General features: G+C 38.0%; 1 protein-coding gene across 1 annotated transcript in view; it reads right to left on the minus strand.

Moving 5' to 3' along the window:
* Nucleotides 1-27,668, minus strand: part of USP24 (ubiquitin specific peptidase 24) — a 65,169-nt gene that overhangs the window by 21,650 nt on the left and 15,851 nt on the right. The window contains exons 6-40 of the mRNA XM_082483401.1: nt 26,923-26,958; nt 26,269-26,334; nt 24,654-24,719; nt 23,592-23,666; nt 22,657-22,815; nt 21,205-21,319; nt 20,576-20,679; nt 19,275-19,382; nt 18,683-18,778; nt 18,399-18,560; nt 16,444-16,551; nt 15,622-15,771; nt 14,779-14,910; nt 14,188-14,299; nt 13,848-13,924; nt 12,831-12,971; nt 12,623-12,676; nt 12,313-12,428; nt 11,577-11,643; nt 11,335-11,445; nt 10,831-10,929; nt 10,579-10,749; nt 9,859-9,944; nt 9,621-9,714; nt 9,208-9,363; nt 6,763-6,860; nt 5,892-5,987; nt 5,508-5,736; nt 4,424-4,583; nt 3,978-4,133; nt 3,332-3,402; nt 2,411-2,571; nt 1,489-1,550; nt 943-1,134; nt 523-640 (exon numbers count right to left, since the gene is read on the minus strand). Coding sequence (XP_082339527.1) covers nt 523-640; nt 943-1,134; nt 1,489-1,550; nt 2,411-2,571; nt 3,332-3,402; nt 3,978-4,133; nt 4,424-4,583; nt 5,508-5,736; nt 5,892-5,987; nt 6,763-6,860; nt 9,208-9,363; nt 9,621-9,714; nt 9,859-9,944; nt 10,579-10,749; nt 10,831-10,929; nt 11,335-11,445; nt 11,577-11,643; nt 12,313-12,428; nt 12,623-12,676; nt 12,831-12,971; nt 13,848-13,924; nt 14,188-14,299; nt 14,779-14,910; nt 15,622-15,771; nt 16,444-16,551; nt 18,399-18,560; nt 18,683-18,778; nt 19,275-19,382; nt 20,576-20,679; nt 21,205-21,319; nt 22,657-22,815; nt 23,592-23,666; nt 24,654-24,719; nt 26,269-26,334; nt 26,923-26,958 — 4,004 coding nt within the window. The remainder of the gene's footprint in view (nt 1-522; nt 641-942; nt 1,135-1,488; nt 1,551-2,410; nt 2,572-3,331; nt 3,403-3,977; nt 4,134-4,423; nt 4,584-5,507; nt 5,737-5,891; nt 5,988-6,762; nt 6,861-9,207; nt 9,364-9,620; nt 9,715-9,858; nt 9,945-10,578; nt 10,750-10,830; nt 10,930-11,334; nt 11,446-11,576; nt 11,644-12,312; nt 12,429-12,622; nt 12,677-12,830; nt 12,972-13,847; nt 13,925-14,187; nt 14,300-14,778; nt 14,911-15,621; nt 15,772-16,443; nt 16,552-18,398; nt 18,561-18,682; nt 18,779-19,274; nt 19,383-20,575; nt 20,680-21,204; nt 21,320-22,656; nt 22,816-23,591; nt 23,667-24,653; nt 24,720-26,268; nt 26,335-26,922; nt 26,959-27,668) is intronic.

A 27,668-nucleotide genomic window follows, 5' to 3' on the forward strand; every position in this document is an offset into this window, starting at 1 on the left:
AGGAAAGAGAAAGCTCTTTTTTCCCTTTTTGATATATTCTGGGCTATGATCAGCTATCTCAGGTGCAAGAAGACTTGCTCAGCATTAGCTTTTTACAACAGGCAATTCTTTTGAAGGGAAAAAGAAAATAGCAGAATTTTTGAGGTTCTCACTTACAAGGGGCTTGGAAAGTTAATTTTCTGCTCGTGCTCCAATTTAGCCAATTTTCCAAGTGATGTTGAGCTAAAGGAACACTCTTTGGACTCATGAAATCAGCACTTAAGTTGTGCTTGCACATTCATCATTGATGTAAATCTAGGCACAGACTTTAAAAGTACAGAAAATCAAAGATTTTTGGGTCACACAAGAACTCTCAAAAATGCTACCTGGACACTTATGTAGGAAATGTATAAATTAGAAAGGTATGTCCTGGAGAAATGCTCCAACATGTGTATTAACTCCTAGTATCTGTAGCCCCAGTATGACATTTGCATTCATAAGAACTAGGACAAAACCTGACATGAACAAAAAAGCAATTTTTACTTTGGATGAAAGTCTTGCTGACTGATTGCAGCACTGCCTGCTGGAGAATGGCTATTCAGAATAATCCTGGATGCTCGGAAAAGGAAATCATCCAACAATGGCTTAATCAAAGACGAACCTGTAACACAGTAATCCACATCTACTGTTAAATGCTTACATTATCACTGCAAATGTCCAAAGGTGCTCCATAACAACAAAACCACTTAATAGCACCATATCAACAAAAAACATATCCAAATATTTTATTGAATGTCAAAGTTACAACAAAGGTACTCCTAAAATTATTCCTTATAGTTCTGTATCACTTCTGCTGATGTATTATAATGTCTTCACACATAGTGTCTGCTGATGAAGTCATCTGTTAGTGCTATGCAGAATTCACGCTAGTCTAGTCACTTTAGAGTAAAAAGGAATACTTACCAACCATTTCCTTCTCTGCCCCACAAAGTGACAGAAGAGTCTTGATGAGCCTCAAGTGTCCTGCTAACAGGATGTTATCAGCTTCACTAGTCTCACACTCAGCTGTGCGGTTGGGTTCAAAATTGTCTAGCCAGGTGATCTCATCTTCTAACATGGCAGCTGGGCTTATCTTTAGCTGTTCCATTTCTGACGCTGCAAGAGAAAAAGCAAACCCCGAAAAATTAACAGTTCTATAAATGTAGAATGTAAATACAAAGAATTTCAAACAGTTTGGTAATGGTCTTGTTTCCACCACAATGTGTACAAAGTCTACTTGCACAGAGGAACTCATTTCACTTTCCAAAAGGAGTGAGCTGCCTTGCTGTTACTGAATGCCAAGAACAGTCCATGCCAGGCACTAACACGGGACAGCCAGCATGCTGCCAGGTCACACTGAGTTCATGGTATAGTAACCCTTCCATGAAGGCAATTCCACATCTTGTCTATGGAAGACAGACATGCTTGGAAGCTGCAATCAGCATGACACGTGTGCCTGTATATACTTACATGTGAGGTCATCCAATAACTGACATCTCAGGTCAAAATACTCTGTACACTGGGACAAAAGTCTGAAACAGGTACAAATAGAAGAAAGGTTTAATTTAAAACCAGAAACTTTTTTTAAGCAGTTGCCTTGAAGACCTGTGTGCTCTGTCCATCTAAACCAAAACAGCATATCTATCTAGGTATGCTTCTGCATGCACACGCTGCAGCTTTAAAACAAATATTCCTTCCCAATGGCTACTTCTGAACATTATGAATAACATTTAATCCAGCTTTCTTCCTTCACCTCTTAATTTTATTTTATCAGACAACAATAAAACAACATGTTTTAACTTCTCAGTTAATCCTCCATTCAGCTTCCTCTAGAAGTTGCTGTTTAAAGTCACTCTTAAATTCAACAACCTTTGGCCAGTCAGGGACAAGTTAACAGGACTAATACCTACAGTCTTTACAGGTGTAATGGGTAACATAAGCAATAAGAAATCAGGTGAAGTCATCGGTCCAGACATCACTGAAAAGGCTGGAGCCTTTAGGATTGGTTTCTGATATGGATCTATGCATTACTATCAAATAAATTCAATGTACTGTCATACGCCCTATGGCCTCTATGCCTCATGCAGGATTCCAGCCAGGTTCTGACTGCCGTGACCACATCCTAGGAAGAGTGGGACCGTTTAGCAATTACCACCCTCCTGAATGGAAAGTCAAATAAGCTGAACTGTAAGAGTTCCCAGACGTAGAGTTTCGCCTTGAGAATTCAGTTTCATTTCCCTTTGGTTCACATACTTACAAAACTATCTGGGGTGTGACAGGGATGCCTACTTTCGACTTGCAAAGTCCCACTTCTCGTGCCTCAGAGCTTCCACAGCTCTACTCATTTAAAAACACGAGATTTGCTTCCTCAATAAACACGCATCTGACTTACCTCTGGTTGATTCCTCTCATGATGCTGGTTGGTGACCAAAGAGGCAGTTGGGCACCAAGAACAACACTCAGGAGAAACTGGTTTGGCTTTTGAACATCTGGGTGAGCTGATGTGTCTGTCTGACTAAGGGTGTACAACTGGTCGCAGGCAACACGACGAATCTGAAACAGTGTCATCAAACACTAGCAGCTGAACAAATGTTGCAAAAAATACACTTCTGTTTTGTTAGATTTCTAACAGAAAACACAGACATTGCAAAGCTTGTGTAAACCAGACAATGAGCTCTGCTCCTGCCAGCCAGGGTTTCTCTATTTATAGGAATTTAGCAATCCACTTTCATCCCAGAGCTAAAATCTCTGATGCTTTATCAAACACAGATTATAAATTCAGATAAGGGGAGAAAGATGCAATGACTTCATGCAAAATATATGAGATGCAATGAAATGAAGTAAGTGTGACTTGAAAATCTCTAGATTTTAGAACATCCAGAATAAACTTAGATCAGAAAGAATGAATTTTAGTAGGGTTCTGACATTTGGAAGAACTTTTCCAAAGTTCAGAAGAGTCCATTAAATCTTACCCAAACCTTTTGAGATAAACATTACTTGGAACTTTCCCTAAAGTACTAGTTTTACAGTATTTGTCTCACCAAAATGAGAGCATTTTCTTTAGACTAGCCACACCACAGTCCTGCGTGACTCATGGATTAAACAAGCCTAATGAATGTAACACTTCAGCATTTTCTATCAACACATCACTAGATACTGGAATTACTAACAATTATACAAAGGTTATTCATTCAATACAAAAAACTCTGCAAATATTTGTAACAAAATTTTATCTTCAGACCATATTAAATGATCAAAGTGCACACATTTCAGAAACATAACATTTAAGAAGTTTTCAGAGAAAGACCCTCACCTCAGCACTTGGTGATCCAAGCAGTATGTCAATGATGAAATCGGCAACGCAAGGCAAATTATAAAAAGATCCTAGAACAGAAGAGTGCCAGGTTATCTTTTAAAAAATAATAATTACTTAAAATAAGTCAGTTACAGTCTTGCATTACAATACCATAGGACCTAGAGGACATCCCCCATCAACAATGAAAAGCAGTAATGGCTATCTGCATTATTTCCCCATCTCCTTCCCGCCTCAGAGGCTCGCACCTCGTTATTATAGCATTTTCCTTTGCCTTCCACCACCCTTTACACTTCCTGTACACAAAGGTTCAAGTACTAAACAGTAGCTATGCAAACAGCAGCACTTAGGGAACTACATACTTCAAAGCCAGTGCAAATATTTATATACTGGCAGTAAGTCAGCTTTCCCAAAACATTTCACTAAGGCACAGCACTACATGCCTTGTTTCATGCCACCTGTTCTTCAGTCCTGGAAAAAAAAAATTCTGTACTTTTTAATGAAATTTTGTGGTTTTACCTTGAGCTGTCTCAGCTTACAAAACTAGAAGTTTCTCATGATTTTTTTTTGTACTTGGCTGTCTCCAAAAGCCTTCCCCCACCTCACTTATATTCCAAGTAGTGAGTAATCCAACGCTATTTCATACCTAGTTGCTGACTGCGTAGCTGAAGGCAGGTTACTAAGAGAGACAAGGCTTCTCCAGCAATCAGAGCATCTTTGGTGGATACGGACTGCTGTCGCACACAGATACCAGCGTGCAGTGCAGTTGGCTCTCCTTCGCTTCCTGAACTGCAATTACTTCCTGCATTAAGAAACGAACAAGTGCTTTCATTTTTCAGATGTTTTCAGCTCCTGGTCAGTTCTCTGCAATTTAAGAAACTTCTCCAAATGCCATGTCGCCAAATGCCACACGAATGTTCAGCATTTTGCTCAGATTTGTGTAATTCAATCATAGAATATCCTGAATTGGAAGAGACCCAAGAGGATCATCATGTCCAACTCCAATGAATTCAGCTTCAGGTTTCAAAAACGTGCAATTAAGAATAAACCAAATGCTTTCTTTAGATAGGTTTAGAGACACAGTTAACCTACCTGAGCTGCTAAGTCTGTTTCGAATCCCAGCAGGAAATAAAGTGTTGCTCTCTTTTATTGGCTGACTACTTCCCACAAGGTCCAGTCGTCCTGCAGCAGCAGCCCAAGAGAGTCGCATGAAGCAAGCCACTGTAGAAGTGAAATCATTCACCTCCATAGTCTGAAGGAACAAGAAACAGCAGTTACTTCTGCGATATTCAACAGCCTTTGTTAATCATAGGGATAAGAGGAATGTATCTTCTGGATCACGTCAAATTGACATTTGGATTTGTATTCCTCTCTTCTCTAAGCAGGCTCAAGGATACAAGAGTCTTTTTGTTCCCTTAATAGGAAGTAATTAGTTTTTACCACTAGGGTAGATACCCTTTTCACCTATCTAGAGTTAGGCATGCTGATTTCCATCATATCGATCCATTTGGGAAGCACTGCCCAAGAGCCTAACACAGCATACTCTGTTACATTAACTGTGAAGTTTCTTTCAACTGGACTCAACTATCAAATGGGCTGAGTTCTTGTCAGAATAGATTGTTTTAGTAAATAGCCAGTCTCAGATTAATTACACTGACAGGCCTATAAAGGGGGAAAAACAACATTTTCTTGAAGTACTGAAAATAAAAATTTCCTTTTTCCCTCAGATACCATCAAGCAAATTTAATTTTTAATGAGCTATCTGAAACAAAAAAACTTGCCCAAAATTTCTAATTCAAAGAAACATGTCTATAAGCCACAAGTTCAAGCAGGAGCCTTCTCCCTTCTATCAACAGAAAATTAGTAAGAGTAAGACCTTAGAGTTAAGTATGACTGAAAATAAATCACAAGTAAGATTTCTGTGTAGATCTATTTCTGGTAAGCACTTTTGGGCTACTGCTTCCCTTTGTACTGCCAAAACAATTTCTGAGACTATGTTAAAATTCAGATCAAGATCAGGAAGAGACTGATGGTCAGCATTTTCAGATGCTTTTAAGTGAAGCCTGGGCAAGAATCTGTATAAAAGGCAGACTTTTGATTAAAAATCCAGGAGTTACACGGCTGGCACTGGAGACGACACTGCTACATCACCATAAATCATCAAACACTTCCTTACTTGTATGGCAACTCTTGCTGCTGGTATAATTTCTTCTACCCTAATGGAGGATCTATCAGACACAGAGAGCTGTCGGTAGGATGACTTCTCAGGTGTTCCACAAATGGACATCTGCCTACTCGCTTGTCGGCTGACATTACGGAAGGGGCGTGAGGACAATGCTTCTACCCCATCTTTAATGAAATCCTCATCCAGTAACGTAGGCATTGTCTGGCCAACAAGCAAGAACCTACATTCACAGAGCAAAAATGTCAGGCTCATTTTTGAATGTTCACAGCAAGTGAATGAAACAGAACTCAAAGTATCAATTAATCTTAAATATTACAAGCCGCACTCTAAAAGCCAAGAAAGCAGCACTTTCTCTAATGAAAGGCAATTACATACCTTGCAAGTTGCAGGCAGATTGAATAGACTCCTTGTCTTGTTTCATAGTCTACTTCTGATGGGATGGAATCTCTCTGCATCACGTTCACCACCAAACTTAAAAATAAATCAATAAGACAGACTCCGTTTGAAAATATTTTACATTAGGAGAGAGCTGCAATTAATTTACCTCTATCCTTCCCTCATCCTATTCAGTCAGCTGAGTGCCAGTTAAAACTGCCAAACTGGTGTCTTCAGAGACTAACATCCCCATTTTCCCCTCCTGCATCTACAGATGGAAGTTTTCTGTTCCTGCTGGAAAATGTTTCAGGATGTGTGTGTGGGGTGTGTGTGTGTGTGGATAGAATTACTAAGAGCAACATATATTTGACAAATCTGACACAAGGACAAGCAGTATTGCCAGGTCTTCTAAACCACTCACACTGTGCCTCAACTCTTATCTGAAGGGTCTGAATTTTGGAGACTGTAAAATTTAATTTGGTTCCCACTGCATGATCTATGCTTTAACTGCTTAAAATTTTAAGTATCTATGCAGGACACAGTGTAATGTACACACTTGCAAATTTGAACAGAAACACTTACATGCTAACTATTCAAATATCAACTACCTTAGTAAAAGCTACAACTTCACATGCTATCTGTGCCTAACTTTATTTTGGGGTTTAACAACATGCACTCTGTTACATTACTATGGCAGCTACAGTAGCTTTTCAGACACTGGGTAATGAAAAAACAGCTTTGGGTGGATTTTTTTACTCTGAAAGAGAAGCTGACAGGTGTAATAGTGTGCTATAGTGTGGAAATCAGAAACCACATAAAACTGCTAACTAAATGAAGTGTTATAAATTGAGTCAAGATTTTGAAATCTAACCTCAAACCTCCTGCTCTGAGGAAGTTTTCACAGAAAGACTTGGCACAGTTTCTTGCCATTTCATCATCTGCAGTTGGCATCAGCTTGGAGCTCAGTACCTATAATAAATAAGCATGTATACAGACCTCCCCTTAGTATCCTTTCATCTGCTGAAGGTTAAAAGTATAACAGAAAAAAATCAATTACAAATGAAGCAATTAACAATACACTTTTGTGAAGTTGTTGTCAGTAAAGGGAAATCACATTAAAAATGTTCAGGGTAGTATGGCTATTACAGATATTTATTCTGTATCAAAGTGCTTTTTTTTCTCATTTCAGTTTACCTGTTAAGGGAAAGGATAAAGTACATACTCTAGCACATGAAATGTTGTCTTTAGGCTCAGTTGGTGCTCCTTAAGAGCCCAAGTCTTTCTCATTTCTATATTTTCAGTTGATGGTATCCCATAAAAAAAACCTACAGATGGCTTACTTATTGATTCATGCCTTCTGAAACATAACCCTATTGCTATTACTGGGGGTTTTGGGTTATAATTTTTTTTTTTTTGTAAAAGATAGTCCAGGTAATTCTATGGCCTTATGAACATCATCACTGTATCATCCCTCCTGTTTTAAGTCAGCACTAAAGTTCACAGAATGCAATTACGCTCAGAAACATGGCCATAAGGAAGTCTGTGGTTTCTGTGGGTCAGATCTCATGTACATTTACAATCAATTTCACTTCACTTTACATAAAGAAAAAACAAAAGAACACCCAAACAAAGGAACCCCGGCCCCTCCCAAAACCTCAGTAAACCCCCAGAAGTTATATTATTTCTTGAAACGTCCCTTTGGCATGTACAGCCAACAATGCTGCATGTGGGAAAACAAAATAACTCTTTTTCAGGTTCACGGGTCAGAAGAATGGTTTACAGAGTTCCTGGCATGAAATCTGATCACAACACTGCATGATACAACCCTGAACATCTGCAACATTTAATTTTCATCTCTTTCATATGCTCTGCAAGTTTCCTGTGCACATTTTTTCAGAAAGCAGTTCAGACTGGTTCCCATATTTTAAACAGATCACCAGTTGAGGGGATAAAAAAGCACATCATCCTTTTCCTGACAGAAATCATCTTCCAATTGGCTTGATTGGACTTGAGGAGCAAGTACACTCATGTAATCTACACTTGTAATCTAATTTACTACTTCTCATCCATTGCCAGAAAAGCACGCAATTTATTACTTGCTTTTATTCTTTTCTCTGGCATAGAAGCAGCAGATAACTGTCTCGTCATACAGTAATATAACCTACCAGTTCAACAAGATACCCTTGCTGTGATACGCTAAACCATTTGCTTTCAGTTGTAGAACTTCGTAACATATTTCAAAGACATCATCAAGTATCTTACGTTCCAGCCATACAGAAAAGGGGGGAATCCTAACGCTGCAGTGTGATAACAGTGTAGGAAGATGAAGAGCTAACAATTAGACCGCAGAGACCCAAAGGAAAGCAACTACAAGAGAATTCCTACGATAATCTTGGCGCGCACGGAATGAAAGAGAATAACTTTGCCCGCTGTTTTTGTAGCTGCTGGCAATAACCCCTCCAACTTGTTCAAACCATATTTGTAATGAGTCCTTATAAACAGTGGGACCTGTGAGTAGAACTAGAAACTGTCCAGCTTCCTAGAGTGTGCAGATTGCAGTGTCCTAACGACATCAGCTGAACTCTCTTATACTCTTTAAAACCCATGAATTGAACACTTGGAAAGAACCTTTTTACAGAGTCCAATCCAGAGTTTTGGCTAAAGAAGCTACTCAGGAAAACACTTAGGGGTAAAAAAATTGTATGTATTCCACTCACTTTGCATGCACAGCTAAAACAGGCCAGAAGTGTCTGGGTAAAAGCCCTGCACATTTGGATAGTGAAAATTCTTCACAGTTGAATGCTTCTCAAAAAATATTCCCCCTTAGCCTCCACAGGCAAAATACGGTAGACTTACATAGAAGGGAAGTTAGCATTCTTTTTTTTTTCAAATTGAATTGAGCAAACCCAATCAAACTAAACAGCTCGCATTCATTTTTAAAAGTGCCAACTTTTTTTTTTTTAATATATTCTAAAAAATCACACAATCAGAGGTTCTGGAGATTCAGGCAGGAATTTTATCTAAACAATAAGGATTTGATGTTTCTTTGCTCCTCTCCATTTACTTCAAAACACTCCTTCCGCCTTGCAAATCACAAAAAGTGGGGCCTGGCTTCACAGTAAAGTCTCTAAAGTGGAACTTTTTACTCATTTCATTCTGTGTAGAATTTATCACATACATGAGAGCAGACTATGACATGACATTTGCATTTTGTGTAATGACCCTGTCACGGTGGACTCCTGCCCAAGAAACTTAGAACTACTTCAACCTTAGTGCTCAGAAACACGAGTAGAAAGTAGTAAATTTGTTGTCTTACCTCTAAATTGTAGAGCACTCTGAAGGTGGACATGCCTGGAGCAAAAGATCTGAAAAGACTTTCTAGTATTGAACTAGCACTGGGCTGATGTTGGTGTTTCGAAGACAAGGACGGTGATTTTGAAGACTGAGAACTTGATTCTGATAGCAGTGTTTTCTAGGAGGAGTAAAACACAGCAGAAATATTTTGAGACTACCAGATTTTGTTGAAATTGGCAATGTTTCATATAATCCCTGTATTAACTCTCTCACCTCCAGCTGCTTGGAAGTAAGTCAATAATCCTTAACATGAGCATTATTTTGCAGTAGAGTTTCAAACCCTTCAGAGATTATAATCTGACAGGGAATTTAAGAAAACTGGTAGTAAAATCCTTTTTGTAAGATGACCAAGATTAGCTAGTGTTTAATCCATACCTTTCTTCCCAGGGAATCAAGCTGATCAAGAGCCTCCTGAATAGCCGGGTCAGTGGGAATCAAGAGCAGAAGTTTCCTCACTCGCAGTGTTATCCTGAAAAATTATCAGAAGTTACTTGCACAAAACAGGACTCAGCCACTGCGTGGCCTGGTGGGTGCCTACACACTACAAAGTAAGTAGCTATTTAAACTTCGCAGTGTATTTCTTCAATATTTAATAGCCATTTAGTTTGTTTACCTTGGCTCCTCTAGATTGGCAAGCTGGTAAAGCATATCAAACACATTACACACGAGAGCCATGACTACTCCAGGGAGGGATTTCTCCTGAGAATTAAACAGAAATACAAAGGTCTTTTTCTCCCCTCTCTGTTGCAAGCAATTTAAGAGAGCTCTTTGCCAAAGCAACTGACCCAGATGCCAACCTGGCTCACAGAAATCCCAGCTACTTTCTAGACTGAGACAACATCTGAATTTTTACATTACCCCATTTCCCTTTTAACAATCAATTTTTGAAGCCAACTGTTAGTTAGGGTTGACATACAAAACAGACCAGGAGTGTTCTGAACATGCTAGTTGATGCTTCTTAATTTTCATACTGCAGCTTTATTAATAGCGGAAATCTCTCCCCCTGACAAATACATCATCTAAAAATTAAATTATATGGGTCTTGTTTGTTTAAAAGACCTTGTAGAGATTAATAAACACCAAGCAGGCTACAGTAGGTGACAGAATACAGATCATAAAGTCCAATCTGCATGCATAAGGCAACTGTGTATTTAAATGCTTTGTTTCAATTGCAATTTGAAAGCAAAACCAAACTACTAAACACTGGATACTCAAGCTGATGTGAACAGCTTCTGTCTCATCTTACTGTACCTCTTCCAGCCCAGCTGTGTCATCCCCAACTACCACCCTCCAGGAAAAATCTGAGGGAAGGTTTCAGGCTATTATGCTGTACCTGTTCCATTGCATAGGATGAACTAAATACACTGCCGCTGTTGCTGGAACTGGTTGAGGAATCTGCAGAGCTCCCTGATGGAGTCCCACTTCCTGATGTTTTTACTGTAAGGACTTGTTCATCAGAAAAGCCCAGCTGGTGGAGTAGTTTCTGATCTTTGTTTACAGTTAGCTGCAAGAAAATATTTGTCATTTAGTTCTGGAAGAGAGACTCAAATTCATGCAGAATTAGAATTCTTTGTAGCTAACATACCAGGCTGTCATTGGCAAATATCTGTATATTATCCACAGGCGAATTCAACATCTTTGCTATCTTCCACCTGACGCTCCCTACAGTTTCATTGCTATGAGCCTGCAAAATTAAATGACACTGGTTCAGTAAATCCACTCAAGTAGTAAATTCCAAAAGAAAAATAGAGAAATCTTCCGTTAAAGTCTTCCTGCTCCTCTGCATAAGCTGGTAAAGGTATTGTCCACAAAAGAGACTGACAGGGTAGGACAGCCATAGAAATGCTCCATCACTGACAGTAAGCAAACAACTTCTTTTTCCCCACCCCGGAATGATGATCAAAATACATTTAGTCTACAGACACTTCCATTACAGTAGCCTTATAAATACTTCTAACATTTTCAAACAGTTTTCAAGTTGACTGGAGTCCCTAAAACCAGCTCACTCTGTTCAGTTCAGGCATCCAAAAAACCTAAGATTAGCTATGTCATCAACACCACATGACACACATAACCTGCGCACACATACCTCTATGGTGAAGGTATCTTTGGTAGACTCATACGTGACATTAAGTGTTAAAAGATGTCCGTGGAAAGAGGCACCATGAGGTAGAATAGTTCGGGGAACAGAGTAAAGGTCCTACAGGAAGAGAATGATGACATTAAATACCACCCTTGAAAACAAAGACTTTTCTACGATGGTATGTAACAAAGTTACAAGAATTGCGTAGGTTTTAATAACCTTGCCTAGTAAGAAATTACAGATCTTACCTCTATTGTTATCACATAACGCTCTGCCAATAGCAGCAGTCTCTCAATTATTACAAGTTTAGTTGACCTAGAGATAAACATTGAAAACAAGAGTAACTTGTCTCAGAAATTAATTTTAAACGCCCACCGGCAACTACCATGAATTAGACGTCTTCAAATATAACTCCTTAAACTTGGAGTTAATTCAGTTGAAATTAACCAGGAAAACAGGCCAAGGAACTTGTGTTATACTGCTTGAGATGTAGCCAGATCCAGAAGAAGCTTCATGTTTCTAAAGGTCCCACCCTGCACACATATATTTAAGCTACATACATTTAGGTATGAGTAAGTTAAGCTAGAGGACGAAAACCCACCGTTTTCTCTCCCAATTAAAAAAAAACCACAAAACCAACCCCAAACCCTGCTGCCCCAGAAATATAACATGACTAATAGGCTGGTAATAGTTTGTGGGTTTTTTTTTGTAGGTGGTGGGTTGGTTTTTTTTTGTTTGCTTGGTTTTGGTTTTTGGGGGGTTGGAGGGAGGGTGTTGGGGTTTTTTTTGCTTGCTTTTTAAAACACAGGTTTTTCTAAGTCTGTTTGGAACTCAAATTGCATTGTAATTGGAATATTCAATTGAGAAACCACCAGAATATACAGCTACCTATACTGAGAATTTCAATAAGCGCTCAAAATCACAGGAGAAGTAGCTGGGAGCAAACGTCTACTGTGATATGTATTCTTCTAAAGCCAGGCCTACCTGTAAGGAGACTGAACTGATGTTGCTACCGTAGGCATAGCAGTTGCTGTAAGCATTTTTGTAGCTCTCGTAACAGCATGTGTTAACGTTGGACCACCGAGTGCAGAGCTGGCTGCCTAGAATAAAAAGCAGAGTACAGGTGCTGGTTTACATGGACTATTAGTATGTCCTGGAGAGCTAAAAGGACAAGAAGTATTTGTGGAAATAAATTTTTTCTTTAAATAGAATTACTGTGGTCAATTATTCTAATTCTAACATACAAAACTGAAAAAGGATATAGGTACAAGAACAATTAAAATTTGTCCTATACCTCTAATCGTGTGTAGCAATCAGCAATGAATTTCTTGTGCAGTGATACAGAATCCTGAAGATAAAATGTACAAATGAATTAGAACTTAAACCAAAATCATGGGAATTACTCATAAACTGACAGAACCCAACAAATTACATATTTTAACATGCAGAGTATAAAGGCTCTACGAATGTCAAAGCACTTTCATGTACAAATATAGACCGACCTTTTTCAATCTAGGAGTTAAATTAATGTAGCTGTAGTTTATTATCAATTGAATAGCTTCATTGGCAATTTCTTCATCAGGTGACTCCATTGCAATCTTCCAAATGAAATCCATTCCTATTAATTCCAGTTTTTCTACACTCTACACAAGAAAGAACAACAGTAAAACATGACTGGATTTACACACTAGTGAGTTAAGCCACAGCAACAAAACAGTCTTCCATCTGCTGGAAAAGCATCTTTTGACTGAATCTTAAACATTTTCTTTTCCAACACGCTGCCAAGCTTTGGCACAGGGCAGTCAATAGCTGCGGATTTGTGTATTTAAACTAGAAAAAAAAAAAATTGTTTACAGGTGGGTAAACAGGTTCCAAAGAACACTCTCAGTCAAGCCAACTGAAAAATGAAAAGCTTCAAAACCACCGTGAAATTTAATTGGGAATGGAATTTGTTTCACTAAGGTCAACATGGTAACTAACCACATAATAAACCATCACAAAACCTACTATGATATTTGGCAAAAAATTATGCGTTTGAAGTAAGTTAACTCTCTGTGATAAAGATCTAAAATGCCTATGGAAAACTACTTAACATATAACCATTCATTTAGCAAAAACATTGAAGGATCAGAATTAAAAATTATTGTAGGTTAGAATTTGAATATGATAAGCCTAAATCTCTTGTAAAGAAGAAAAATAAAAGAAGGGAGTATTTCCCCACTAGGGAGAAGCAAAGAAATGCACACTAGAATTCATGATTACTAACAAAACAGTGGCCCACTCATTTGTCCTGCAAAGGTTTTTTTACACCAGCTTCCAGCTACCAGTTATTGAATTTTAACTGTTGTAATTATGGAGTTTGAGCTTCGGAATTTAACAATGTTAATGCCAGAAGGACGATCTGCATATTAATACAAACATGACCATGTCAAACAGCTGCTGAAGAATCCTTGTCTCACCTCCTCCCATCCCCAAGAGCTACCGGTAGTACAGAAGAACAAACTTGCCAGAACACTCACCAACTGAGTTCCTTGCCTCTTTAGTCGATGATCACACAGGTTCACATTTTCAAAGAAAGTCTTAAATAAACTAAAACCTGAAAGTGACAAAAGGTGCAAGCTTTTTATTCAGGTCAGGCTAAGTTTCCATGTTTTTTTGAGGGAAAAAAAAAAAAAGAAGATATCAAACACAGGAGACAACCTTTTTCCTCTACAACTATTAAAACTCAAAATGATAGAAAAAGACCCCTGTATTATATTGATTTATGGAACTGTTTGGATATTTAATTTGAAGGCTTAGGAAGCAAATTTCTGGTATACATTTAAAAAACAAATCTGTTGACCAAAGCCATTTTATTACCATTCATAGTAATTTCATATGACTCCAGTTTAAGAATTTTCTCTTTGAAGAGCTGCTGCTGTACATCACTCTCTAGATCGTGCTGTCCTTTTGTGAACCACTCAAAGCACATCTGTGAATGAAAGGCAGGTGTATTTTTACCCTGTTGTCATGGCAAATATTTTAGGTTTATATAGCATTGGCAAACTATGTCAGATACTACAGTAACTCAACTTACAGAAGTTTTATCTACAACAAGAGGTTCAAAATCTAATCTCCTAGTAACCTCACATATATATATGTATATATATACAGACTTTACTGCAGCATTAGGGTACTTCATCTTCATAGCCATCTTTCACCCAAATAATGCTGAATGTCTCTCTCATGACTCTGCAAACTTGCACGTACTGCCTTTTCAAACCAGCATCCATAAACCTGCAACCAACCTCCTGGCCAACATCCCTCCTTCAGTCAAATTTAATGTTAAAAAAGCATCGTTAGTTTGTGTTTGCTACTTATGTTTCACGTCTCAACAAATACATGTGCTATTCATGATCCATTAAGCTTAATTCTGCAACCACAGACACCAACTTTTCAAGTTTTTCTTACCTCTCGATCTAACTCACAAACATCCTGGCCAGTTACAAGGCATTCCCATATCTCCCTGGCACGATTCCAGCCCAAATAAAGGGTGGCTTCTTGCAGAAAAAATGCCAAAAATTTTAGATGTGCCTCCAAGTACTGAGAAAAGAAGAAACAAAAACTCAAGCTTAAGACTTTTCTTTCCGAAACAAGTACTCTGAACATTCTTTTTATTTTTTGCAAACTTAGTTGTCAAATAACAGTACACTTTGCAAAGCCTGGAAAACAGAAATCGTTTCTGCAGTGAGATTTATTTGTATTTTACACAATCTTTAACATTACTTCTTTTTGATTATCTTTCAAAAAGGAACATTGAAGTCCCCTTGGATTTGCTATTACTTTCTGGATATTGGTATTATTTGATGTTAGTTACTAAGTCACAACTAGTATGGAAAAAATAATTATCAAAACCTTCACACCAAATTCAAAGGTATAGTCTCTACAAATGTAGCTGAACTGAAGCTGGTGGAAAAGCTGGAAGCTGCACAAGCTTGGACACAGGAGGTCATTGGGTGGGGAGATCCAGCTCTCGACCAGTTTAAGACTTTGCTAAGAAACTTGTAGACCGTGATGTTCACCCACCCATACTCTATAATATAACAACAAGGCTACAACAAGGCCTAATAGTTAAGTGTCAGAACTATGTATGAAAACTTGTGTAAAACTCTCTCTGGTGAATACACCAGAGAGAACATACATACCAGTGAATTGCAAAAATGAAACATCATCTAATCTTATGCAACTCAGTCAGTGATACACTACATTGTATTTTCAAAAACCTAAGGTAGTAAGAAATTCAGGTTTCAGTACCTCTCGGTAAGTGTATCGGCCATCCACTAATGTTGCTCCAACAAGCCCTCCTGGACCGGCCACAGATGCAGCCAGACGGTGGCACGATATTAAGCTTCCTGTCACCAACTTCACTATTTCAAAGTTTTTCTTTAAATCTTGAATAATGCTCTTGGCAAAAAAAAAACCCAAAACACAAACAAAAAAACAACATTGAGAAAAGAGGTTTTTAAGAAAATACACAAACAGGCACGTGCACATAGCAGTCTGCTCTTCTACAGACACGTCTCTTATCAGGAGGACTAACTTTCCCCCCTCACAAGAGTCAGCTGTATCCCTTCCAAGCATCCAAAGCCCCCTGACATTAGTGTTTTCAGCGTGTGCTGAAATACATGTGCTGCAGGTTGCAAACAAAGTCCCAGGCTGCCACTCAGCCACTGTAAAACACGTGTGACTTGCTGGTATTTTAGTCTGTTTTCCAAGAGTCAATGTCAATTCAATTGCAAAGCAGCTAGTTTAAACGTTAGCCATTGTTCATTTCTTAATGGAGACATGCCTGTTAATTATGCTACAAAAAGCTCACAATAAAACAAATTAGTCCTGAGAGAGCAAACAGATTTATACACATATATATGCGCGCACAGAAACGGACAGCACACAACACAGCATCTCTACCTGAACAGTTCATTTATGGTACATCACTGAACTGTACTTGTCAAAGTGTTTTTTAGTTTGTTCCCTCCCCTTCCTTCCACTTCTAAATGTAAACTTCCATATTCTACAGAAGCAGAGCCACACAGATGTAACAAGGGCTTCAAAAATCATCCCAACATATATTCTTACCTTGTCTTGTTTTTGGTAAGTTTGCTTAATAAACGAACGTGTGATTTCATGGAGCTGACGTAATGCTGGCACCACCCACACAAACTGAGGATTATTGTGCTGGGATGACTAGTAATAGGAAAGGTAAAAACAATTACACATGTGTACATGCTCAACAACAGATTAAATTTCTACTTAGACTCCTAGAAGCCTAACGATTTTTATTAATGCCGCTGTTTCACAACAACAGCTACTAGCTCTGAAGGCTCCAGTTACTTGTTCCTGGTCCCTTTCCAAACACACTTGAAGGTGCTCTTCTTCACTTTCTACAAGAAGTCCTCTGACCCACAGATATGCCATTTTGCTATCCGTATTATTAAGCCCAAAGTACCACCTCCTTGCTAGAGAACATGCAAATTAAGTAGACAAAAAAGAACTCAGTTGCACCAAGGAGAGATGATAACCACCACCGTCCTCAATTATGGGAGATAAGCACGCCTGTTAGGGCATAAAAGGGCAAATCCAGTCAAATGATGTTACTTATTGCTAAAGCAAGAATAATAGAAGAACAAACCTGAAATACTACCGAGGGTTAAGAGACCAGAAGAAATTTCTGATTGGTGCTGCAAGGAGCCCTCTGATAGGAAGCAAAGGATACTTAAGCTGCATTTTGAAAGAGAACCTGCAAAGAATAACCCTCCTACCTCATTGTTAGAACTGCTCATCACTTTTCTGGGAGGCTTCATTTTCTGTAAAGTTTGACCACACAAACCAGTACTGAAGTTGCTTGTTCAGAGAAGTGATGTCTGGTTAAATACTGACAACAACCAATACCACTACACTCTTAGAGAGATTAAAGTAACCTGCCCATAACGGAGAGCTCCCTACTGAAGACTCCCTCGTGTATTTGAGAATGCTGCCTTAATATTACATTTCCTCCCGGTTTATGTCTTAATTTGCCCTAATAAAGGGAAATAAGAAAATCATGTATTTTTCAACATCTGCTGCATGGTGAGGCCAATCCCTTCCAACCTACGATGACAGCTTTCCGTTAGTGTTCCCCACTGCAGCACCTCTGTTAAGGCCCTGGCCAGAATGTAATTAAAAAGAATGCAAGAACAGGAAAGGACAAGAGAAGATCCAAAAGAAAAGACTGCAAGTTTTACAGAGACTGTGTTTATGAATACGAATTTCAAAATTTGAGTTCTCACACACAAAAAAGCACGATCAATATCAAGAAGCAACATACTATGCCTCCTAAACAACTAAAATCCTCAACAGATGCTGCAAACCAGACCAAACTTAATTTACCATGAAATAAATGAATGGAAAATGTACAAGCCTTTTTCTTTATTTACAGTTATACTGCAGACTGAAAAAAAAGAAGACGGGAGCATTCCTGCAGACCTCAAGAAAAACTGCCTGCTATGTTAACAGTGCAGGATAGAGTATATGCAGTCTTAAGCCATGCACATCTCAGGTGCTGCCAGGAAACACCTTAGCTCAGGCAACTGAAGGAATGGCTTCTTCATGTTAGATGAAAAGAGTTTAAGTATTTAATAAAATACAAAACTACCATGATTTAAATACGGATTTGCATTTTGAGACTTAATGGCCATGCCAGAACACATGCTTAACTAAAAGAAAACTAATCTAGGCTTTCACATGAAAGGGACAGTTAAAATACTGACATACCTTTATAGTGGTTCCATTTGCAAATTCTAACCTTGGGCCCGTCCTGGTAGTTTCCCATAAACTGATCACTCCTTGTGCTGAAAATTTGCTTAAAACAAAGGCAAGAGACTTACTATGAGTCTCATGGTCAACAAAGTGGCTCACACAAAGCCTACCCCTCTCGTGGACTCCCCAAGGTAAGAACTTACAGATGGGACGCACAATTTGTGCATCTTGAAAGAAAGGGCAACATCAAGGCTAGATAACACTTCATTTTGGAAAAGATAAAATAATAAACCAACCCTCTTAATATCCTCTATGCATTTGATGATATAGCTTCTTTTGATTGCCTCTTTCACTGCATAGGCATCACTGAGGATTGTCAGATGTTCCTCCAAGGCCTGCTGAATAAGACTACATGGTAATGTTGGAAGATGAGCCAGCTCCCAAAGTACCTCCAGAACCTAGAGGAAGACGTGCAAGACTAGTTAGGACCTAGAAAGCACAGAGACTAGCAACCCTACATTTAATAAAAAAAAAAAAAAAAAAAGAAAAAAGAGAGATCTTTTATTTCGCATTCACATGCCTTTCCAGTGGTTGTCTCCACCCGTGCTTCTCGACCAATGCGCCCTATCAGGCTCAACAGCTTCTGTCGCACTCTATCACTCTCTGTCTCCCAGCTCTGTGTGGCAAAGAAATAACATCCACTATTACAGCAGCAAGCACTGTCAGTCTGTTAAGTCTCAAGTGTATACAAAAATACAATTTACAACTGATTCACTGCAGGAAAATCAAAATACGAACAAGTATATGTTTCCACAATGCCTATTTCCTTATTTTTGTTACCAGGAGTTACAGTAATAATTTGTACAACTCTTTTTCAAAAATAAACTAGAAGAGATTAAATTTAATAACAAAAATCTCGTATTTTAAGCAGCTTAGCACTACTTATTTAATGTACTTAAAATCTAAGTCAATTAAGAGTACCAGTAGCAGATCAGGCTTTTTGAACACAAAAACCCCAGTATTAAAGGTGTTATTTTATAGCCAATTTTTTATACTTTCTCTATCAAAACATAAATATATGTATCAATGCATTTGCCTTTTGGGAGGCTGGATGCACAAGTACATCTCACCAATTCTCTTCCTAAGGAATGTAAACTCACGTGAAAACTTACCTTTTGGATTAGGACAAATAAATGATTAAGCTGATCAGAGCTAAATTTCACAGCAGCTGCAGCAATAATGGTATGTATATTTTCAATCACAGTGGAGGATTGTCCCGACTGAAAAGAGGAAGGGAAACACACGAAGGTAGGTCTTTATCCCAAATGAGATAGAGAAAAACCTTAATGTAAATATTATGCTACTATTCATACTAATGAGAATGAATATCAGCTTTTGACACGTTAGAAACACAAGGTAAGAATAACTGTCTCTGCTCCTTACTTTACTGGCACAGAGATCTTTGAAGTAATTCTAAAACAGGAAAAAACAAGTTAGTCTGCCTTGATTACAGCAGCTTCAAGATGCTGCAATGGCACATACCACTGTAAGGTGTGGTGACAACAATGCAAACATCAACATTTTTATTGCTTGGTTAAGTTCATGTGTGTGGTGCTCCAGCTCTGACACTCTTTAAGGCTTTACTCAAAAGTGAGCAATACAAAATCTCCCACACTGATGGGAGCACCATGGTAACAAGAGCCAGAAGGGGAGAGGAAGCATTGCATTTTATTAAAGAGAGTAACAGTGAGCAAGCTAGAATCATACTTCAGCTCTACTAAGCATGCAAGACTTGCTACCATGCCCGAACATACTGCAGATCTGCCAGCGTCCAATGATTTTAGTCTAAAACTTCAACATTTAGACAGAGAAGAAAATGATTTCCTGCAGCAGAAGGTTATGTTTCTGGTCAAAATTTCCACGTCATTTGCATTAAGCAGTCAAACCACCCTTCCTACACAGCAATAAGCTGAATATACATAAAGTGAATGTGAAAAGATGACTTGTCATTCAATTATATGTATGTACAGGAAGTTAAATGGGAATTCATACAATTTGAGCCCACTCTTTAAAGTCACGCTGTAAGCTGCATTCAAATTTATACCTCCAGCCATGAAAATTAATATCCTTAGGCATGGTCTTTGGTCTAGACAAACACTCTATCACTTATTTCAGGCTGACAACTTCTTATTCCAAGTCAAATATTTTTGCAGCCCCTTAACCCTTGTTGCAAAGAACTGTACTTCATCATAAGATTTAACAGCTGTGTTACAAGACATTGGAAAAACACGTGATTTTATCTCGTAAAGGAAGAAGTAGAAGAAAGCCTTCGCGTTAATTATACTGTTAAAATCTCAACACCTCCACTTTGCAATAAAGAGATGCCTATATTACAAACCAAAAAAATCCCACCACTAGAATGTCTGCTTTTGTAAGACAGTCTAAAAGCACCTGCCTAGTCCTGGTTGCTTACCTGAATTCTCCAAATTTTAGTGAGCTCATCTAAAGATAATTTACTGCCCAGCAGTTCAATAATTCCCTTTATACGATCACAGTATTGAGCTTGGTCTATATTACCTATGAAACAAAGGAAGGCAACTAAATTAATATATTTAAAGCAATATTAGATACACTAAATGCATAAGAATTAACAAGCTCTCTTAAAAGGCAGGAACAGTTACCTTTGAAAATTCTTCCTCTACTGTTACAGACAAAACTATTAGTTCAAAGAAAAAGAAAAGCCTCCTTCCATTTTTATTTTGTTTCACTTCATACATCTGACAGCAGTTCACGCCTATAGGGTCTTACTACCTGGAAAAAAAACCCAAACCCTCTGTCTTTTCTAGAGGCTAACAACATACAAAGATAAACTGAGAGTAAAAACCCCAGGTACAGCAGAAGACATCTGCACAGTAGTCGAAGGGAGGACTAGATGATAGTAGCAGAATTTGCAGGGTTTTCCTTACTCTATTTTGAAGTTGACAAAAACCTTGAACTCCTTTGTTAATAATATTCCATTAAAATCTATAGGAAAGGACAGACAAAATTTTTAAATTCAAGACATTCAAAGCACATGCGAAAAGTCTTTGCAAAAGTGCTTACCTTCTAGAGCAATTGACAGGACAGAATTTTCTACTAGCCAATTTAGTAATCTGTCTGTATCTATTGCGTTCTTCACTGACTTGGATACAGTGCTGTCTTCTATTAATTTCGTTACCTAGAAATTGAAAAACGTGAGATTCTAACAATAATGCCCACATGCATTATACATGCACACAATGAAATCTATTCAAAAGGCTTACTGTGAAGCTTAAGTGCAAATCCTGAAATATTTTGAGGAAAGGAGGCGTTTGGGGTTTTTTTTTGGTTGGTTGGGTTTGTGGGTTTTTTTTGTTTGTTTGTTTGTTTTGGTGGTTTGGGTGGGTTTTGTGTTTGTTTGGGGGGCTTTTGTTTTTATTTTTTCATAAGCTATTTAAAGGCAAATTCCTAATCAGAAACACCTCCTTGTCATCAATTGCTGATGCAGTGGATTCTTATTCCCCGTGTGACACAGAAAAGCTGTCCTGTGCTGCCAGGTATATTTCTGCAGATATACCAGAAGTAGGTTATCTCAGGCTCTGCTTGTTACACTCAAATCAGTGTCCTATTTTTTATCCAATACAGAACCAATGCAGGCTCCTCACTCTAGGGAGGAAGAGTGCATTTCTGCTAAAGCCTTCAAAAGTCACAGTTTCATACTTTCACCAGATACATGTCATTTATGATTAAGAACCACAATGAGGTTTAACTTCTCTATTTTCCCATAAATAAAAGAAGCAGAAAGCACAAAAAAGGGATGCTAAAACACCGTACAATGTCTGCATACTAAAAAAATGCCTTTTTTTGGAACACTGAAATTGTACAAGTTCTGGAAGGAAGAGATGAATGGACAACTCTGTACTTAAACCACAACTCCCATGAAAAATTAACTGTTTTCTGCTTCTACTTAGATATAAGATTCTAGCATAAAGAGCCCTGGTCCATAAACTCCAGCTCCTAGGTGCTACTAAAGTGTCCATGTACAACCATAATAAAAAACATACAATTACATACTGTAATGATCTGATATAACTGGACTGAGACATCAATCTAGGATTAAGTCCCGTTTGGGTGGTTTTTCCCCTTTTCTCTCAATGCGAGGAGGAGAGAAAAGAGATATCCTATAGGATGCTCTGAATTACCAGGGTTATCTCATAGTGAATATTCAATGAATAGGATAGAGCATTGCTTATAAATCAATCTGAAATTGAAGTTCTTAGAAAACGTTCAAACTATGTCTAGTTGTTTTCTAATTGGGAGGCCATGGTCCTTGCAGTGGCCACTAGTGTTACAAACAACTCTTGTCATATTAACATGTTTTAGTGTTTATTACAAACTAAGCTTTTGCCAAGGCAACATAATTTGTCAGGAAATACTGCACCATCTCTTTTTTAAGGTTGTGGTTTCAATGACGTGCTAACAACTCATCCCACCTACACACATGCACACGTACAAACACACAAAAAGCAAACCTACTTCTTTGAGGGAATTCATTTTTGCACTGAAGTGAGGAGATTTTAACATGCGCAACAGAATGTCCAGACGTAAGTCATCTACTGCAGTTACCAAATCAGGTTGGAAGCGCATACATAGCAGTTTGATACCAGACAAGAGTTCAGGGATACTGACTAGTCTCTGTTTAAAACAAAACAAAACAAAAAATAGGAGAAATAAAAGCACTGCTATTTTTGCTATTCTGTTTCAGACTTCAATGATTCACAAAGAGTAGGTTTAGAGACCCAATAGAGTGTTTAATCTATGAAATGCAGTACCATGTACATCTGAAAGTATTACTTGTACACTAGAAAATCTAAGACGACAAAACCTTTGGTTAAAGTGGACTCTCCTGCTACAGATTTGGTACACTAAATCACTCCTCTGTCGTCACACAACCTATGTGTACTTTCCAGTTTAAATTAACAATTTAAGTCTAAGTAAAAAGTCAATGCTCAAAACTTTAATAGAACTGAGTGTCAAATTCAGGGTTATAAGGAAGTAGTCACAAGTTACGCAGACATTTTATCAACAATTACTAAATTCTCAGAAGGAAACGCTAATGCAAGTTGTATGCACACAAATTAGAAGAATTTAACAGGCTGCAGGACAGTAAGCATCTTCAAGTCAACTAGAGAAGTGAGCATTCTGTACACTTCAGAAGGGGACCAACAGAACAATATTTGATCGCAAAAGTAGCAAAATATTTTAAAAATGGTCATGACATCAGATATCTACTGAAAAGGGTATTGAATGGAATGGAGTAAATGTATTTTTTTTTTTGTGTCATTCAGTCAGAATTCAGAACAGGCTGTATTTTTGCCAGTGAAAATAAAGCTATTGTTCTAGTCTACATTGCCAGCATTTCCAAGACACACATTGAGTTCTTCCTAAATATTTAATATATAAAACATTACCTTGTCCTTCAAGTCCTTCTCTTCTACGTTCTGTACATATTTAATCATTTTATGAATAATTGGATCCAGCATGGGCTAAAGAACGTGAGAAAAGACATGACAATCATTTTATGTTTCCTGAAATCAGTTACATTACTCAGAAGATCTGGCTGCAGCAAAGTGAAATACATAGCTGAAAGCTCACAATTATCTTAGACATAAAGCAACACCTACAACATACATAAAACTATCCTGCTAGGTGCATCCAGAAAAAGAAGCAATTAGAGCAAGAAGCCATTTCAGACCATCAGAATACAGTTTAAAAAAAAAAAAAAAAAAAAAAAAAAGAAAAAAGAAACAGATCTTTCAAAAAGCATCAGTTATTTGACACATATGCCTCTCTGACTCCCAGTGGCTTCTAAACTACCTCCTCTTCAAATAAAGACTTTCAGTTACTTATTAAATTGATAGCTTTTGTTAGTGAGTGTAGGTGTGAAGCCTGGGGTATATTTGCACATACAAATACGTTATGGCCAATTCTTTTTTTCTGTACCACTATTTTTTTTCCAGTGTAAACTCTCATATATATGTGCTTGACCTCAGCCAGAAAGCTAAACTTAAAATAAAATCCATCCATCAAGCCACTTTCTTTTCCCACATGCTGTATATGCTGATGAAGCTTACTAATGGCAGTGGCAAAGCTGCTCACTGTTGCAGATGTAGATAAGTGACTACAGATCACCGTGCTTAGAAAATGAATCTGAACATTGTCTGAGCCCTCTATCCATCACTCTCAGGATGCTCAAAATGATTCTTATACTTTATGCAAAGTGACTTTTGAAGGTTTTTCAAATTAGTCACCAGTTTCACACCAACACAGTTGTAAACGAATTTTCAGTCCTCTGTTTTTTCAAATTCCTATGGTAAAAAGAACAGGTTCTCATACAGTTGCCTTTCTGATACTGTACTGCCCAAAGATCTACTTTAATGCAGAGGGATCCATCTAAATTTGAGCAAACTACTACAATCACATTTCAAGGCTTTTCTGTTTGCTGAAAAGAACTCATACCAAAGGCATTTTACCTGTACTACAGAAGAGTTAAGATATTCGGCACAAACTCCAAATGGTTGAACTAATGCAGAGATTGCCTGAAAGAAATACAGCCAGTATTTAGGTGCACATATAAGAGATCTTTTCAGAGCTAGTGATCTATAGCTTAAAAGGCAAATTAGAGTGAATAAGTATTATTTATCTCATATGACAATTTCCAGTTATTTGCTACAAATTGATTTTGGTGGGCAACACCCTTACAACAACACATGGTTCAGGAAAGAGATTTACTCTACGCCATACAGTACGTGTTATATATTTTTGCCTGAAATAAGAAATGCCTCCCCAGTTTTCACTAATCCTGGTCCTCTCATCATTCTGCTCAGTTTTCTCTGCCTAATCATGCCTCAGTTACAGAAGTAAAGAGACGGAAAGGGACACATCACATTTTGGTTGCTCTCTACAGAAATGAGAATGCAAGACTTAAGGTTAAAGCCATATGGCAAATTACTTCTCCAAAGCATTAAGCAGGAGAAAGCTTTTGTAAATGTGTCATATACATGTCAAGATCTCTTCAATGAATGATTTTATTCTTATTTACTTTATACTCAAAATATACACCTATACTACCCAAACTATATTTGGGATTAGGTACCCAAACTATTCTGTGATTTTCAAGTGATATCTATCATCAAGAAATTAAATATATGAAGACATTTGTTTGCCAACAAATAATATCAAAATTGGTTACTTCTCACACTGGATCAAGAACTGTGAAATAGAGTATGTACCACTGCAATCAAAGGCCTAAATTAAGTAATGCTGAACCAGACTTCCTTTCTAAGCAAGCATTTATTAGCCATTAAATAAAGTAAAAGTTTCTATCGCAATATCAGGATTTAAATTGAGTTTCCTTATTCTTCTGTTATGGTCATACATGAACCTATCTCTTTACAAAGTAGCAAATATCAATACCCCAAGAAAAGAAGCTGAATTCTCTCCACATGGCATTTCACTGAAAGCAGACTGATTTTATACTGAGGGACAAGATTCTAAATGACATGGCTTTCCCTTAGCCTCCTTGTTCTTCAAGCCTTGAAAGAATATGAAGTCTCCTAAATATAGGTTAGGAATCTAAAACTAAACAAGTTAGGCTTTGTCACCAAAAATAGTTTAGAACTGTTGAACCAGTCAGTTTTTAGACACAGCTCTTGAAAAGTTGCTTAGGATTAGACAGTGTCTGTCTTCCTAAAGATTTTTTTTCCTTAAACAATGATTTCTGTAATAAATGACTGAACTCAAGTACACTTCCAGATAAAGGCACCTACAGCTGAAGTAAAACGAAAACCAGGGACATACTTGTGAATTTCCAGCAAAACTAGACTAGATTAATGTCTAACTGGAAGGCCAAATGTTAGCCAGAAAGATACACTAAACCTTCCTCTTTTCTATGATGTCTCAAAACCTCTTCCATCAGGATTCAAACGCACAACCTCATTTGACCTCCAGTCTGACTGCACTTCTCCAGGGCTCTGTGGGAATGTTGCTCTGGTACCAAAGCAAAGGTACGAGCACTGCCAAAAGGGACCCTACTGGTTCTACAGAAAGTAAGGGAAAGGGAGAAGTCTCGTGACAGAGAGAACTCACCCCAAGTTCAATATCTTCTGAATTGAGTTTGGACTGAATTGCTGAAAATCCACCCAACTCTGCAAACTGAAATAAAATAACCAGTATTATGTGAAGTGAACTACAGTATTTTATCTTTAAAATACGTTATAGAAAATACTTCATTGAGAGTTGCTGTGTTGCCAGCAAGTATCTTTCACTGTGGAACATCACATACAACATAAGCTTTGTTTTCATGGAATTCAGGGGCACGTTGGGGAACTCAGTTATACCCAGTACCAGTTTAAACAGCAAGCTAGAAACTCTGTCTTAGGTGAAAACAGATATAGGGAAGAAAGCTAGACCACATATAGAATGAGCTGATTGGCCCAGCACGTTTGACTGGGAAACAGCACTGAAGCCTAAGCTGAACTCTCAACTTCCTCTAGTCATAGCTATCAGGTTAGGGTAAAGGTGCTCAAGGGAGAAGGCAGCAACTAAACAAGATTTGTGTAGCAAGGCCCCTTCTCTACATGTAGACACGATTAACATTTGAAACTATTTTTTTTGTTGTCGTCACAAAAATGAAGAGTGGAAAAACAAGGGGGGGGAGGGGAGGGGGAAGAAGAAATTATCTCTGAAGCCCAATGAATTCAAACAACAAATAACAATTCTGCTTGGTTTACATTTACCTACCCTGTTTACCAGATCCACCAGCCACCCATGAGGTTCCTTGAACAATTAAAATATTAACAAATTAGTAGCTGCAACAATCAATTCTAAACATTTATCTTCTGAAACAGAGACTTGGACAGAAACATTCAGCTCATTAACCCACACCCCAAATGCATGCACTATTATTTCAAAGAAAACAGCAATTTGTTTGTAACAGCTCCTTTACTAAGCGTGTAGCTGGAGCTCTGGGAGGTTCTCATCAGCATCATCCTTTTTTGGACTCTGCTTGACATCACTGACCATGTGCTGTGGCAACAGTACGCACTGTGGCTGCTGACTCACAACCAACTATATTTATAGCACATTAGCAGTGTGGAACATTACTAAAGAACATTTCCTAAAGCAGCTGATGTAGAATTTTCTTTCTACTGCCACAAACTTGTTTCCTGAAGGAGATATCAACACCACTGAAGCTCCTTTTTTAGACCCACCCATCTGGAACAACTGCAACAAGACAGTGCAAACCTCAAACTGCCTCCTTGCCAATGTGTCCGACTTGACAATATCCTATCCTTGGCTGTAGAAAAGCAGGAATTCTCTGCTAGAACTGTATGCTTTGAGTTCTCCTGATCATTTCACACTCAACAGCCAAAATGACCTCACTCCTTAGATACAACAAATCTACCTGTCTGATTGTTGTGATACATTAGACATTAAAGTACACCAATGTCTAAATCTAGCCACCAATAGAGATTTGGGACAATTTG

Source organism: Vanellus vanellus, assembly GCF_965231255.1.
Source record: "Vanellus vanellus genome assembly, chromosome: 5".
Taxonomy (NCBI): domain Eukaryota; kingdom Metazoa; phylum Chordata; class Aves; order Charadriiformes; family Charadriidae; genus Vanellus; species Vanellus vanellus.